Source organism: Felis catus, chromosome C1, assembly GCF_018350175.1.
Source record: "Felis catus isolate Fca126 chromosome C1, F.catus_Fca126_mat1.0, whole genome shotgun sequence".
Taxonomy (NCBI): Eukaryota; Metazoa; Chordata; class Mammalia; order Carnivora; family Felidae; genus Felis; species Felis catus.
This window is the reverse complement of record NC_058375.1, coordinates 31,155,046-31,172,904: the sequence shown is the minus strand read 5'-3', so window position 1 is coordinate 31,172,904 and position 17,859 is coordinate 31,155,046. Positions and strand designations below refer to the sequence as shown.

Here is a 17,859-nt window from a genome sequence, read left to right as displayed (position 1 = left end):
AAGGTTAACTGCCCAAAGTCACCAGCTAGTGAGCAAAGGAACAAGGATTTAAACTTAAAGCTGTCTTTGTGCATAACCTGAGTTCTTAACCAGTTTACAACCTTTATGAATTCCAAAGCTTGATATGGCTATATCCTATGTGCTCTTCATACACTATGTCTGCCACTCTTTGTTCCAGCTACCTGGTTTAAAATCAATTTAGTCTTATCTTCAAAATTCAGTTCCACATTTCATATCCTATAATTTATTCACTACTCTTTTAACAAGTAACTTCTTGGTATATCTGTTTAGAACGCATAATGGTATAAAGTCTGTTTTTTTGAAAAGTGCTCTTAGTGATTTTGTACATTTTACCATTTCATCCAGATTGGGCTATTTAAGAAAGAATGGATGGAGCCTGGGTAGCTCAGTTGGTTAAGCATCCGACTCTTGATTTCAGCTCAGGTCATGATCTCACGGTTTGTGGGATCAAGTCCTGCGTCTGGCTCCACGCTGAGGGTGGAGCCTGATTAAGATTCCCTCTCTGTCTCTCTGTCTCCCTCCCTCCCCCGCTAATGCACTTTCTCTCAAAATAAACATAAAAAAAAAAAGAATATTCTTTGCAGTTTATCTCACTCTTCCAAAAAGAATAATAACTTGTTGAGAACCTATGAATTATTTTAAAACTTACCTGACCCTCCAAGACCTCTGTGCTCTGATTTACAAATGATAATCATATCACATTACGCAATTTGTCAAGATACCCATGGTCCAGTCCTGACTCTGCTGCAACTAGGTTTACAATCTTTACAAGTCATACACCTCTAATTTTCAGCTTCTCTATTACTAAAGAGAAGGAATTAAAATAGACAAAGTCATGTTTTGCAAAACAGTAAGCACTAGATGTTCCACCAAAAAGGGCCACATGGCCAAATAAACTGGATTCAAGTTTCTTGAATGTTGCCCTCTTCTTTAACTTCCACTTCAAAATATAACCTCATCTACCTTCATTCATACTATTTTTAAGGTCTAACAACTCTAAGCATCTTTATTTTTTTTAACCAATTAAGTAATTAATTAGAGAGACAGCATGCACGTAAAGGAGTGGGGGAGCGGAGAGAGGGAGAGAGAGAGAATCCCAAGCAGGCTCCACGTACAGCACAGACCCCGATGTGGGGCTCAATCCCATGACCCTGGGATCATGACCTGAGCTGAAATCAAGATCAGACACAACCAACTGAGCCACCCAGATGTCCCTAAGCACCTTTAAATGATCTGGTTTAAGCTCTTCATTTATAGAAAATGGAAGCCCAGAAAATAAAGAGGTACTATCACAAGGCCCTCTCCATTATACACTGTTGCCTTCTGCGAAAGACCTAATGCCCACACAAGCTTTTTAGCATCATTAACCTGTTCCATCCCAAGGACTAAGTCATTGGTTATAAGCTGTCTCCCAATATCCTTTGCCTCTTGTGCTACAAAAACAGAATGCCTGGTTTCTATCTGCTTACAAAGTAACCTGAAATAATAAATATATCTCCTGTCTCCCTTGCAGCTAGATGGGGCTGTGTGTATTAGAGGGGATGAGGAAAAGGTGTTATCATGGTGTGGTTTGCCTCCCCACTCCCAGTGCCCTGCTATCAGGAATGGACATGATAGCCAGGATTGGAATAGTCAGCTTTTAGAACATGAGACGGAAACTATGTGTTGATGGCAGACAAAAAGGAACCTGGGTTTCTGATACGTGGAACCACTAAAAGCAACCTTGGCCTGTCTGCCTGGATTATCTACCTACATGAGAAAAGGAAAAATTTCCGCTTTCTTTAGAGCACTACTATTGTGGGATATCTACTACTCGCGCAGAACTAGATCCTAACTGATACAGGTTAGATCCATCCCTCTTTAAAAACCCAGAGGTGAGTCTCTCAATTTGAAGGGAATTCTCCACTCACTGCCTTCCACCTACCAGCCCACATCTTTTCTACCCTTTAGGCCAGTTATCATGAATGATTATAGTGGAAAGTACCTGAAATGAGGATTAAAGAGGAATGGGTCTGGTTATGTAGGTGGACAGCAAATTCCTTGGTCTGTGTCAGAAACCCACTTTTTTTTTTTTAAAGTAATCTCTATGAACTCACAACTCCAAGAACAAGTCACATGCTCCACCAAGTGAGCCAGCCAAGTGCCTCAGAAACCCACTTTCCCTAGTCCTCTAGCAGCTTTCCCATTTTCTGTGGTTCCTTGAGGTAAGCAGAATTCCAAAATGACCCTCACTTTTGTATAATCTCCTCCATTCAAGGGTAAGTGGATCCTGTAGGTATAATTCCTATGATTATGTCATATGGGAAAAAGGACTTTGTGGGTGTAATAAAGGCCCCAAATCAGTTGATCTTAAAACAGGTTTACCTAGGTGGGCCTGACCTAATCATTCAAGCCCTCTACATCTAGGTGTCTGGAAATCAGATTTAGAGAAGGTCAGATTCAAATTAGGAGAATTTCTTAAATGTCTGCTGGCTTAAAAATGCAGGTATGGAATGAGGATGGCTTCTAGTAGCTGAAAACAGGCTGCAGCTGGCAGCCAGCAAAAAATGAGGGCTTTAGTCTTACAACTGAAAGGAAGAGAATTCTGTCAACAAGAATGAGCTTAGAAGTAGATTTTCCACAGAGCTTCCAGATAAGAACACAAGCTGGCAAAAACCTTGATTCCACCTTCTTGATACTCTGAGCAACAACCTTGGCCACACTGTGCTACACTGTGCCCTACAAAACTGAGCTAACAATGGGTGTTGTTTTAAGTGCTAGGTTTGTGGTAATTTGTTATGCAGCAATAGAAAACTAATACTCTCCTTAAAACTTACAAAATAAAACTTAAAAAAAATTTTTTTAGTGTTTATTTATTTTTGAGATAGGGAGAGACAGAGCATGAACAGTCAGAGAGAGAGGGAGACACAGAATCTGAAGCAGGCTCCGGGCTCTGAGCTGTCAGCACGGAGCCTGATGCAGGGCTTGAACTCACGGACCGTGAGATCATGATCTGAGCCGAAGTCGGACGCTCAACCGACTGAGCCACCCAGGCGCCCCCGAAATAAAACTTTTTAAAGGCCAATTCTAAAACTAATGAAAAAATGTTTTAATGTTTATTTTTTTTTAAATATGAAATTTATTGTCAAATTGGTTTCCATACAACACCCAGTGTTCACCCCAACAGGTGCCCTCCTCAATGCCCATCACCTACTTTCTCCTCCCTCCCACCCCCCATCAACCCTCAGTTTATTCTCAGTTTTTAAGAGTCTCTTATGGTTTGCCTCCTTCCCTCTCTGCACCTCCCCCCCCCCCCCCATGGTCTTCTGTTAAGTTTCTCAGGATCAAAATAAGAGTGAAAACATATGGTATCTGTCTCTGTATGACTTATTTCACTTAGCATAACACTCTCCAGTTCCATCCACGTTGCTACAAAAGGCCAGATTTCATTCTTTCTCATTGCCAAGTAGTATTCCATTGTATGTATAAACCACAACTTCTTTATCCATTCATCAACTGATGGATATTTAGGCTCTTTCCATAATGTTTATTTTTGAGAGAGACAGAGACAGAGACAGAGAGACAGAGTGCGAGTGGGGGAGGGGAAGAGAGAGACTGAGACACAAAATCCGAAGCAGGCTCCAGGCTCTGAGCTGTCAGCACACAGCCCGATGTGGGGCTCGAACTCACAGAATGCGATATCATGACCTGAGCTGAAGTCGGATGCTTAACCAACTGACCCACCTAGGCGCCTGGCACGTTTATTCATTTTTGAGAGACAGAGAGAAACAGAGTGTGAGTCAGGGAGGGGCAGAGAGGGAGACACAGAATCCGGAGTAGGCTCCAGGCTCTGAGCTGTCCGCACAGAGCCCGATGTGGGGTGCGAACCCACAGACCACGAGATCATTACCTGAGCCAGTCAGATGCTTAACTGAGCCACCCAGATGCCCCTAAAACTAATTTTTAAAAATAACACAAGTTCGGTAATTACTTGAACATGTTCTTTCTGTGACAGGAGAAAGAACTTCATTCACAGTGATTAGAAATAATTATCACCTAACATATCTGACCATGAATTTACTTTTTAATAACTGTTTTAGCTTTTCCTATCTTCACTGGAGAAGACCAGACCAACATATTTCAAATAAAGTATAGGATATAGATGTTTACATTAAAGGAGAAAGGATGTATGAAAGATACAACTGTGCCTTGGCTTTAGTATAAACAATCCTTGGATGTTGTCAAAGAAGTAGCCCATGAAACATACCCATGAGCCATTACAGCTATGGGTATATGGAGAGCTCAGTCATGAGCAGATACTAAAAACAAAACAAAAACAGGGAACAGTATAAGATTTGTGCTGAATCTCTAAGCTAATAGTCTTATATATCTATAGGGCTCAACTCAAAAAACAAGGCTTTATATATAGCACTTCATTTCATTTTAGGAAATATTTACTTCCTAAAAATATCTAACTTGTTTCCTGTTGTGCACAGATTATAATTTTTGTATAGCTAATTCTGGAACTGTTCTATTATTCCAAAACCTAGAAAATGTATTACTCTATTCTTAAGGAAAATATAGTTATATTTTCTTCATGTTAATAATTATGTTAATATGCAAACAAACATGCTTGCATAAAATATAGAAAACTGTTCTAGGAAAAGTAAACATAGGGTAGTAGATATAGCCCAGAAACATAATCTTCCCTTCCTCCAGTCACTTTAAATCACTATCTTCCATTAAGAAAACTGTGGATTCTAAAAGGTCAATCTGCAGAAACACCTAGGTACGTCCAATTCCATAATCTTTCCTCGTCTAAAAGGAGTTGTCTGAGAAGTAATCTCCCCGCTCATTTCTTCAGTTCTAGGACAATCATCATAAAAAGCAAAATTACTCACTTCTGTTTGTATAACTCTAATCAGGCAAAACAAATGCTGCTGTGTTTTAGCTATGACACCAAACTGACGACAGCGCTCCAAAAAAGTGTCTAAAGATGGGTCAATTCTTCTCTGCAGTTTACTCCAAAAGAGAGTCAATTCCCTATAAAAAGAAAGATTAAGGTAAAACATTTAAAGCAACTGGTATTTGTTGTCCACCTCCCCACCCCACTTTGGTTTGTAAAGATAAATTGATAGTGAACAGAAACTAGAAGAAAAAAAAAAACTGTCTACATTCCCTATTGGGTCCTCTCAAACTGGTAAAATCGTTAAACTCTATCCTAGTGGGCAGAGATCATGAGACATCCCGACACTGCTAACAAAATGTATACAACTAATAAATATTCTAACAGTACACTTCTCCACTTACCTGGCCCTTTCTAGCTCTAAAATGTCATGAAGCTACTTAGGCATGCATTTTGGAATGTTTAAATATTACTAATAAAATTAGCAACATGGCACTTTTAGAAACAGCTAAAATATGAGAATCTTACAAATATTCATTATGGAAACAAAGAAAGCTTGAAAAGAACAAGTTAATTAAAGGCACTGAATGGGTTAAGAGAAAAAACTTTTTTTTTTTAAAGTTCATTTATTTTGAGAGAAAAAGACAGAATGCAAGAGCAGGGACAATCCCAAGTAGGTTTCACGCTGTCAGCACAGAGCCCAACATGAGGTTTGAACTCACCAACCATGTGAGATCATGACCTGAGCCGAAATCAAGAGTCTGACGCTGAACCGACTGAGCCACCCAGGAGCCCCAAGAGAAAATTCTCAAGGAAAAGCACTAGTAACTCAAAAATGTCCAGGATAAAAATACTAATATGAATGCAAGGGAAGTTACTTAGTAAAACTAAAGAGAATGTTACCACTTTAAAAAAGTGACTCTTTTCTGTACACTGCAATACATACTGTAATTATTTCTTAAACAATTTTCTTTAACAATTTTCATAAAAATTGTTAAAAATTTTCATAAAAAAGTATTATTTTCACAAGCCAGTTTTAGAACACTAATATCTTACTGCTATTAACAGACTATTCTAGGAAGCTGGGTACAAATACAAAGCTTAATAAACGAACATACCTCAACAGATTGAAAATAAACATATTTAACAGAACTTATTTTATTATACTTAATTTAATTTAATTAATTAATTAATTTAGAGAGCATGTGTGTGAGCAGGAGAGGGGCAGAGGAAGACAGATAATCTCAAGCAGGCTCTGTGTTCAGCACAAAGCCCAATGCAGGGCTTGATCCCATGACCCTGATATCATGACCTCAGCTGAAATCAAGAGTTAGTTGTTCAACCAACTGATCCACCCAGGCACCCCTAGTGTATTTTTAAAGAAGTAACTAGGATTCTCATATGGTGAAATTCTTATATACATACAAAACTTGCCTCAAAGATCTAAATGAATATACTCCTTAAAAGATACATGATTAAAGCTTTTAATATTTAATGATGGCAAATTTGAGCTATGATAAATACAATTAACTTAAAATGCCTTTAAGTGTTTGTCTTTGGTGACTAGTGTTGCTTTCCTAACCAGGAAAAGTAAAAAATTGAGACAGGTCAGCTTTGAAAATAGCTACTGGCTAGGCAAGTAATTGGGGTGACTGTTCATTTTTTTAACTCACAAGATTGCTGGGCATCTGGATGGCTCAGTCAGTTAAGCATCCGACTCTTGGTTTCGGCTCAGGTCATATATGATCTCATGGTTCCTGAGTTTGAGCCCTGCATCAGGAATATCTACTATCTAAAATACATCAACTAGCTATTAGTTTACAGTTAGGCAAATCTGATAAAGTGGTAAGAGGCAAGTTGAGTATTAAAGCCTCTTAAATAATTTTTTTTTAAGTTTATCTATTTATTTTGAGGGAGAGAGAGAGAGAGAGAAAGAAAGAAAAGGAGTGCAGGAGGGGCAGAGAGAGAATCCCAAACAGGCTCTGTATACCAGCACAAACCCCAGTGCAGGGCGTGAACTCACGAACCATGAGATCATGACCTGAGCTGAAACCAAAAGTTGGCCACTTAACCGGTGAGCCACTCAGGAGCCCCTCAAATAACTTTTAAAATATGTATCAGAATGTTTATGGCCCGATTTATTCCAAATTAAATATTTCAAGTTATAGTTATTTTAATTCCAAATAACCATGATCAAAAAAGGGTATTTTGTTTTTAGACATACTTACACAATTATGATCCAACAATTTAACACTACCACTCATTACCCAACCAAATATACAAATTTGCCTGAAAGCAAAACAACCAGCTCATGAAAATGCTACCATGTCATCCATTCAAATCTGTACACTGGAAAACGGAAACCGCCAATAAAATAGTAACTCAGAACCTGTTGGATCATACATGCACTGGGACGAATATCAATTACTATAATGGTACGATTTTTTTAAGTGGACAACCATTAAAGAATATACTGAAAATGATTCCACTGTATAGATGCTTCCAATTAGCCCACTGCCTACTTCAAGTCAACAAATTATATACAAATTCATAAAAACTGGAAAGGAAATTTAGTTCTATTAATGGTAGGAAACATACTTCAGCAGAGATCTAGCTACCATGCAAGAACTTTAAACTACACTGGGTTTCTGCATATCAGGAAGCCCAAAGTCCAGTCAGTATGTCACACGGTTATCTAGAATTCAGGCATTGTGGAGATGAGTCAAAGAAAACTTTGTGGCATTAAGGGATGACCACCTTTAAAGGTGGCTCCTGCAGATACAGTATGTGATTCTCATGACCACTTTTTACTTCCAACAAAATTTGGTTAAATAAAACATATATGGATATGTGGTCTTCGTCAGGCACTAAGGACAACACACACATTGACCCTGGAATATCACAGTCTAGCCTGGGAGAGAACAGGCATGAGATTACATCAAAGAAACACAAATGTACAAGATTTTTTTATACATATATTTCGAGAGAGAGAGCACGTAAGCGAGTGCGGTGGGGAGGGGCAGAGAGAGAGGGACAGAGGATTGGAAGAGGGCTCTTCCTGATAGCAGCGAGCAGGTGGGGCTCAAACTCACGAACCATGAGATCATGACTTGAGCTGAAGTCAGATGTACAACTGACTGAGCCACCCAGGTGCCCCAACATACATTAAACTCAGATCTAAGAAAGCAACGGTCAACCTATCAAATACTTGCTGAAAGCTTTGTGTGGAGGTTTAAGGCTCACCTGTATGAACTTTATTTGTTTAAATGTTTATTTACTTTTGAGAAAGAGAGGCACCCCTGTATGACCTTTAATTTTTTTTATATTTATTTTTGAGACACAGCATTAGCGAGGGAGGGGCAGAGAGAGAGAGAGAGGGAGAAACAAAATCCGGCTCAAGTCTCCAAGCTGTCAGCACAGAGCCCAACACAGGGCTCGAACTCACGAACCTTGAGATCATGACCTGAGCCTAAGTCGAACGTTTAACTGACTGAGCGACCCAGGTGCCCCATGAATTTTATTTTAATTTTTTTAATGTTTATTTTTGAGAAAGAGAGAAGAGAGAGAGAGAGAGAGAGAGACTACAAGAAGGAGAGGGACAGAGAGAGAGACAGAGGGGGAGACACAGAATCGGAAGCAGGATCCAGACTCTGAGCTGTCGGTAGAGCTCGAAGAGGGGCTCGAACCCACGTACCATGAGATCATGACCTGAGCCAAAGTCGGACGCTTATCCAACTGAGCTATCCAGGCACCCTGAACTTTATTTTAAAAGCAGCAGTAGTAATTACACATCTATATGTACACTGTCCCATTCAAAAATGGGTATTTTTCTTATTTGCTTGGCTACTCTAATGGTATTATCACTGCAGACATCTATAGGAAACTCATTCCTCCAGCACATCTTTGATTTTTGCAGAGCCAAAATTCTTTTGGGGCTATGGTTAATTAATAAGCTGAGTAATATACCTTTTGAGATCAAGCATATATACGGTGGCTAATTTAAAGTAATAGGATATATTTTATTATGGTTTGTAAGTATCTCTAAAGGAAATTTCTAAGAAAATTAAAAAAAAAAACTTTTGGGTAACAGTTACATAGTTAACACTTCAAATACTATCTTCTGTGATGACCACATTCAAGAATGATACTTCCGATAAATAAATTCTAGTATATGTGTTTAAAAATAAGTGACTGCTTTTATCAGATTCCAACTTAGTCACATGTTTTACAGAATTCCTAAGTTTCAAATATCCCACTCCAATATCCCATTAGCAAAACAAACAAACACCTATGAAAACAAGAGAAGGGGTTAAAAAAAAAAAGATTCCAAATTTCAAAATTTTAGATTCTATTTCTCTTTAAACTGCTTGGAAGAAGCTTACTTTTACCCAAGTGTGAAGTGACTAAATATTTTCTTTCCTTTACTCATTCTAGCTCCTCAGGAGGCCAACAAGAGGGAAATCCTTGTTAATCCCTTCCTGCTGCGTGGAGCAGCATTAATCCTACAGCTGCTAACATCCTTGGAAGGGCTAATGTGTCAGAGTAAAGAAAGGAAGAAGAATAAAGCTATAGGTCACTCTAGAAGGGAAGCTCTATTAGGAATATTAAAAGAACCGTGTGATTATAGTTTTAAAATTACTTTATAATCAAGAAAAATCTCAAATGACCTAAACTTACTCCTCGAGGAGCTAGAAAAAGAACAAAGCCCAAAGCCAACAGAAGGAAGGAAATGAAAAAGATTAGAGGAGAAATAAGTGAAATAAAACTAAAGAAACCAGGAGGTGGTTCTTTAAAAAATCAACAAAATTGATAAACCTTTAGCCAGAATCATTAGAAAAAAAGGAGGATGCAAATATATCAGAAATCAAAGAGGAAAAATAACAACCTACACCACAGAAATACAAAGGATTATACAAGATTATGAAAAATTGTATGTCAACAAACTTGATAACCTGGAAGAAATGGATAAAGTCCTAGAAACATATAACCTTCTAAACTGAATCAGAAAGAAATAAGAGCATTTGAACAGACCAACTACTAGCAGTGAAGTTGAATCAGAAATCAAAAAATTCCCAACAAACAAAAGTCCAGGACTAAATGGCTTCACAGGTGAATTCTGTCAAACATTGAAATTTTTTTTTTTTTTTTCAACGTTATTTACTTTCGGGACAGAGAGAGACAGAGCATGAATGGGGGAGGGGCAGAGAGAGAGGGAGACACAGAATCGGAAACAGGCTCCAGGCTCTGAGCCATCAGCCCAGAGCCTGACGCGGGGCTCGAGCTCCCGGACCCCGAGATCGTGACCTGGCTGAAGTCGGACGCTTAACCGACTGCGCCACCCAGGCGCCCCTCTGTCAAACATTTAAAGAAGAGTTAACACCTATTCTTCTCAAACTATCTCAAAAAAAAAAAAAAAAAAAAAAAGAGGAAGGAAAGGTTACAAATCCATTCTACAAGGTCAGCATTACCCTGCTTCCAAAACCAGGTAGACACTACACAAAAAGAAAACTATAAGCCAATATCTGATGAACATAGATGCAAATATCCTCAACAAAATATTAGCAAACCAAATCCAACAACACTTAAAAAAAATTAGTCACCATGATCAAGTGTGATTTATTCCAAGGATGCAACGTGATTCACTATTCACAAATCAATCAATATGATAGGTCACATTAATAAGAGAAGGATAAAAACCATGTAATCATCTCAACAGAAGCAGAAAAAGCACCTGACAAAGTACTACATTCACTCATAATAAAAACTTTTCAATGAAGTAGGTTTAGCAGGAACACACCTCAACATTAATTAAGGCCATATATGGCAAACCTACAGCAAACATCATACTCAACAGTGAAAATCAGAGCTTTTCCTCTAAGTTCAGGAAGAAGACAGGGATGTCCACTCTTACCATTTTCATTCAACATAGTTTGGACATCCTAGTCACAGCAGTCAGATAACAAAAAGAAATAACAGCATCCAAATTGGTAAGGAAGAAGTAAAATTTTCACTATTTATAGATGACCTGATACTATATACAGAAACCCTGAAGACTCTACCAAAAAACTACTAGAACTGATACATGAATTCAATAAAGTCACAGGATACAAAATTAATATACAGAAATCTGTTGTATTTCTATTTTTTAAAAATGTTTACTAATTTAGAGAGAGAGAGTGTGAGTAAGCGCATGCATGCATGCACGCACAAGTGGCGGGCGGGGGGTGGGGGGGTGGGGGAGGGAGAGAATTCCAAGCAGGCTCCTGACTGTCAGCACAGAGCTCGAAGCAAGACTTGATCTCACGCAACATGAGTTCATGACCTGAGCCAAAATCAAAAATCCGAAGCTTAACCGACTGAGCCAGGCACCCCCTGTTGCATTTCTATATACTAATAAAGTAGCAAAAGAAAAATTAAGAAAATAGTCCCATTTACAATTACACCTAAAAGAATAAAATTCCTAGGAATAAACTAAAGAAGGAAGTGAAAGACTTGTACTCTGAAAGCTGTAAAACACGGGTAAAAGAAACTGAAGATGACACAATGGAAAGATTCCATGCTCATGGATTGGGAAAACCAATTATTATTAAATTGTCCACACTACCCAAAGCAATCTACACATTCAATGCAATCCCATTTAAAATACCAACAGCTTGGGGCGCCTGGGTGGAGCAGTCGGTTAAGCCTCCGACTTCAGCCAGGTCACGATCTCGCGGTCCGGGAGCTCGAGCCCCGCATCAGGCTCTGGGCTGATGGCTCAGAGCCTGGAGCCTGTTTCCGATTCTGTGTCTCCCTCTCTCTCTGCCCCTCCCCCGTTCATGCTCTGTCTCTCTCTGTCCCAAAAATAAATAAACGTTAAAAAAAAAAAATTAAAAAAAATAAAATAAAATAAAATACCAACAGCTTTTCACAGAACTAGAACAATAATCCTAAAATTTACATGGAATGAAAAAAGACCTCAAATAGCCACGGACGCCTGGGTGGCTCAGTCGGCTAAGCATCTGACTTCAGCTCAGGTCATGATCTCAAGGTTCCGGAGTTTGAGCCCCACACAGGGCTCCGGAGCCTGCTTTGGATTCTGTGTCTCCCTCTCTCTCTGCCCCTCCCCTGCTTGTGTTTGCCTGCTCTCTCACTCTAATAAACAAACAAACAAACATTAAAAAAAAAAAAAAGACCTCAAAATAGCAATCTTTTTTTTTTTTTTTTAATTTTTTTCAACGTTTATTTTTTTGGGGACAGAGAGAGACAGAGCATGAACGGGGGAGGGGCAGAGAGAGAGGGAGACACAGAATCGGAAACAGGCTCCAGGCTCTGAGCCATCAGCCCAGAGCCTGACGCGGGGCTCGAACTCACGGACCGCGAGATCGTGACCTGGCTGAAGTCGGACGCTTAACCGACTGCGCCACCCAGGCGCCCCTCAAAATAGCAATCTTGACAAAGAAGAACAAAGCTGGAGGTATCACAACCCCAGATTTCAAGATATACTACAAAACTACAGTAATCAAAACAGTATGGTACTGGCACAAAAACCGACACACAGATCAATGGAACAGAATAAAGAAGCTGGAAATAAACCCACACTTTTATGGTCATTATATGACAAAGGAATATACAAGACTATACAACAGGAAAAAGACAAGCTCTACAAAAATGCTGTTGGGAAAACAAGGCAGCTACATGCAAAAGAATGAAATTAGACCACTTTCTTAGACTATACACAAAAATAAATTCAAAATTGAGAAAGACCTAAATGTGAGACCTGAAGCCATAAAATTCCTAGAAGTAAACACAGGCAGTAATCTCTTCAATATCAGCCATGGAAACATTTTTCTAGATAGGTCTCTTTTGGCAAGGGAAACAAAAGCAAAATTAAACTACTGAGACTACACCAAAACACAAAGCTTTCACACAGCAAAGGAAACCATCAACAAAACAAAAAGACAAACTACTGAATGAAAGAAGATATTGGTAAATGATATATCTGAAAAGGGGTTAATATCCAAAAATATACAAAGAAATTACACAATGGTACACACCCAAAAGCAAATAATCCAATTTAAAAACAGGCAGAGGACACAGGCATTTTTCCAAAGATGACACACAGATAACCAAACAAACACATGAAAAGATGTTCAACATCACTAATCACCAGGGAAATGCAAATCAAAACCACAATAAGATATCACAGCACACCTGTCAGAATGGCCAAAATAAAAAACACAAGAAATAAAAAGTATTGGCCAGGATTTAGAGAAAAAGGAAACCTCATGCACCACTGGTGGGAATGCAGGCTGGTGCAACCACTGTGGACAACAGTATGGAGGTTCCTCAAAAAATTAAAAATAGAGGGGCGCCTGGGTGGCTCAGTTGGTTGGGCGGCTGACTTCGGCTCAGGTCGTGATCTCGTGGTCCATGAGTTTGAGCCCCGCGTCGAGCTCTGTGCTGACGGCTCAGAGCCTGGAGCCTGTTTCAGATTCTGTGTCTCCCTCTCTCTCCGCCCCTCCCCTGTTCATGCTCTGTCTCTCTCTGTCCCAAAAATAAATAAACCTTAAAAAAAAAAATTAAAAATAGAATTACCATATGATCCAGTAGTTCCACTACTGGGTATTTACCCAAAAAACATAAAAACACTAAGATATATGCACCCCTACATTTACTGTAGCATTATTTACAATAGCCAAGATACAGAGGCAGCCCAAGTGTCTATCAACAGATGAATGGTTAAAGATGATGTGGTATATATATACAATGGAATTCACTCTGCCATAAAAAAGATCTTGCCCTTTGCAATGACATGGATGCATGTAGAGGGTACAATGCTAAGTGAAATAGAGAAAGACAAATACCATATGATTTAAAACATATGCAGATTTTAAGAAACAAAATAAATGAACAAAGAAAAAAGAGACAAATGAAAATATACTCATTATATAGAGGACAAACTGGTTGTCACCAGAGGGGAGATGGATGAAATCGGTGAAGGGGATTAAGAGTACACTTATTGTGATGAACACTGAATAATGTATAGAATTGTTGCATCATTATACTGTACATCTAAAACTTAAAAAAAAATCCAAAAAAAACCCCATAACCCTCTGTAATGTATAACACATCTCATATGTAATTTAGTGTATTTCTTTGCCCTGAAAATCTAGCTATCACTAGCAGATATTTTTTCATTGTAGGCAAAGAAATTAACTGTAACAAGATAAATTGGGGTTTGTTCCTCAAGTAAATACATCTGTTTTACTGAGGCTAAAATCTCTAATCTCTAATGCATGGGGGGGGGGGACCTCTTCTACTTAGTTTAATGATCAAAACCCTCACTGCTACTTAATTCTTTTCATTTTTAGCACCGCTTTTTTGGTTTCCTAACAAAATGCCATAGTGATTATTACAAAATATATTTAACTCCCTGTTCCACTATCTCCCTTCTCACAGGAGATATAACTCTGGCATAGTGGACCCAGTGGTAGAAGACTGCAACCTGCATTCTGGCCCTGCACCAAGAAAACCACCACAGGAGAAGAAAAGCACTGGATTAGGAGTCAAAAACCCTGGATGTGAATCTCAGCTCTATCACGTTAGCCTTAAGACCCTGGGCAATCACAAGACTTCTCTGATTCCTCTGGTCATCCACTGCCTCATCTGCACAATGATAATTATGAGGATTATTATGAGATAATTTATAGCACACAAATAATATTTCTATATAAAATAGTAAACAGGAAGAAATATAGTAGCATACAATGTTAATAATAAAACTACAAATACACACAGATGCTCCAAAAGGAGATCAATGAAGGCTAAAGCACACGAAGGGCTTTACTGGGTTTTCCTACAATCAAAATGTTCGTTTCCAACTTCAAGCCATCCTTAGGTTCTAAATCTCTCCATGCTCCTCTAATCAAGATCATGCAAATCCATCCAATCCATTCTTTGAATTAAAGCTCTGATATTACCTCTCCCTTGACACCTTTCTTAAACAGTGAGCACCTTCCACTAATATCCTATGGCATTATCCATATCACTAGTCTGATACTTACTGGCAGTCTTACATTCTAGAACTCTCCTGTGTATCAAGTCTGCCCTTTTGGCCTAAACAGATTCTGCACAGTTGGAATGAAAGAACCGTAGGTTACACTTACTGTTTTCTTTTTAGCAACTAAGTACTCTGTAGGCAAACGAGATATAAACTGAATTAAAACCAAATTAATATAATTCTGCTACATAGTACCAAAGTTTCAAAAGAGATTACCTATTCAAATGGATTTCCTTCTCTAGTGCAAGGCTGACCTAGAAACCTAGATAATTAATGGGTTTCCAAATAAGAGGGGAAAATGACTACCAAAAGATATAGTAAGTGTAAAGGAAAATGACCTAACACCAATTTGTCTCATGTTGCCATAATTTTATTTCCAAAGAAGACCTATATTAAAGTTAACAGACAACCCTCTATATAAGATGATCAAGAGGAGCTCAAATTCTTTACCCTCTCTTTATTTCTGGACTCTTCTGGAAAAGATTAAACCAGTAACATTTTTTATTAAATGGTTTAGCTTCTAAGCAAAATGTTATTCACATGTCATCAATTAATTTGCTTAGGCTTTAAATTTGAAAGAAGCCAATGTTTTACATAAACTCTAAATGCCATTCTATGTACTAAACAAATAAAGTGAAAAAAAGTAAATATACTTACCAAGAACAATATACACTTGCAGTTTGGAGCTGCTGAGTGAGGTAAGTCGTACAAAGAACAAATGCCGTGTTATCCTGACCCTCGGATTCCAGATTACATATGATGTCTAGTATTTCCTTACAGTCGACCTTTGCAATCTATCAAAAATGAGAAGATGGAGTCAAAATAAAAATGGTGACTTTCCTGTATATTTTGTTATGTAACAAGAAGCCTCTTTTAAGGTTTTCTATCTTTGACAATTGATGAGGCAATTAGAGGGACACAATTTTCTTCTATTAACTTATGACTAAATCTCCTGGACTATATCATATTAGAAAATATTAAAGAGAAGTGAATAGACTGAAGTTCCACTGCAGTCCCAACACAGACAAAAGCATTTTTGTACAATTCAATTATTCATGAACTTTGCTACCATATAAATAAGTCAAATTATGCATAATAACTTCAGATTATTTTCACTTGAAGTATAATTTTTTTTGTTTTTTCTTTCTTTATTTCCTTTACAGTTTTATTCAAGTCACTCTAGTTACAGATAGAAAAACACAAGGCTTATCCTCACAGCCAGTAAGGTAAACGAGGCCAGTTGAGAAACTTGTATCACTTTCTCAGAGTTAAGAAGAAAAAATAATACTTGATATAAGTGCGTTCAAACAGCTAAAACACTCAGAAATACATCTTTTTCGTTAACACTATTTTTTTTTAAGGATTCAATTTTTAAAAAAAAATTTTTTTTCAACGTTTATTTATTTTTGGGACAGAGAGAGACAGAGCATGAACAGGGGAGGGGCAGAGAGAGAGGGAGACACAGAATCTGAAACAGGCTCCAGGCTCTGAGCCATCAGCCCAGAGCCCGACGCGGGGCTCGAACTCACGGACCGCGAGATCGTGACCTGGCTGAAGTCGGACGCTTAACCGACTGCGCCACCCAGGCGCCCAAGGATTCAATTTTTTTAAAGCAATCTCTACACCGAATGTGAGGCTCAAACCCTCAACCCCAAGGTCAAGAGTCACATGCAGTACCAAATGAGCCAGCCAGGTGCCCCTCATTGACACTAATTATAGAAATCTTAAAACCACCTCTGGGCAAATCAGAATTTTCTGGGGCTCTTTTTACATACTAATGAAACAGGAGATTAAGACCTCTAAAGAGATCCTTTCTCAACTCTATCACTTCCCTGTCTTAACAAAGAATATGATTAATCTCTTTGTCATATGTCAGCCTTATAAATGTGAATTATACCAGACACCAAATGTACAAAACAGTGATAAATTTCAGGATAAATGAAGTGAATATCAGGGTGAATGAGGTACAAAAGAGTTTAGTTCATCTTTTCCAAAGTGCTATTCAGTTCCAACAGGTGGTTGAAACATCTAATTTTAGTCATACCCTCAAGTAGGCACAGAAAGACTTTTTTCAAAGCTTAGCTCACATGCTATTTTCTCATACAATCCTTTCACTTCTAAGACTAGGTCAGAATCTCCAACAAAAACTCGATTCTCATCCATTGAAAACAAAAAACAACTCCTCCAAAAGTCAACTGTACTTCAATTAAAAAACACCCCCACATACAAAAACTCTACTCTTAATTTCTCCTTTGTAACATCTATCACAACTACAATTCAATCATTAGGCAAAGAACTTAGTATCTGTCTTCTCTGCTAGAATGTAAAATTAATGAGGTCAGGGACTTTGTATATCTTGTTCAAAACTCAGCACATAGCATTGTCTGGAACACGTTAAAAAAAAAAAAACAGTAAACAGGTGATGAGTGGGATAAACAAATCAGGTTTAATGAGGGTAAAATGTTCACATTTACAAAGTGAACCTCATACAAGTCTGTTTTCTAGTCTTTTAAAGACAATGCGATGACACAATAAGCAGTATGATATAGTGGTTAAAAGCAATTATTCTTTTTTTCCTTTTAGATATTTTTATTAAGTTTATTTAGTGTGTGTGTGTGTGTGTGTGAGAGAGAGAGAGAGAGAGAGAGAGAGAGAGAGAGAGCGAGCGAGCAGGGGAGGGGCAGAGAGAGAAGGAGAGAGAATTCCAAGCAAGCTCTGCAGTGTCAGCACAGAGCCTGACGCAGGGCTTGACAAACTCAAGAACTGTGAGATCATGACCTGAGCCAAACCAAGAGTCGGTTGCTTAACCCACTGAGCCACCCAGGTGCCCCAAAAACAATTATTCTAAAACCAGATTGTGTATATTCTTTTCCCAGCTCTATAGCTACTAGCTGTGTGACTCTGGGTAAGT

General features: G+C 38.4%; 1 protein-coding gene across 1 annotated transcript in view; it reads right to left on the bottom strand.

The window, feature by feature from the left end:
* The window catches only part of RLF (RLF zinc finger), an 86,649-nt gene that overhangs the window by 7,032 nt on the left and 61,758 nt on the right, over nucleotides 1-17,859 (bottom strand). Inside the window, exons 6-7 of the mRNA XM_003989897.4 lie at nucleotides 15,606-15,742; nucleotides 4,902-5,043 (exon numbers count right to left, since the gene is read on the bottom strand). Of these exons, the coding sequence (XP_003989946.1) occupies nucleotides 4,902-5,043; nucleotides 15,606-15,742 (279 nt within the window). The remainder of the gene's footprint in view (nucleotides 1-4,901; nucleotides 5,044-15,605; nucleotides 15,743-17,859) is intronic.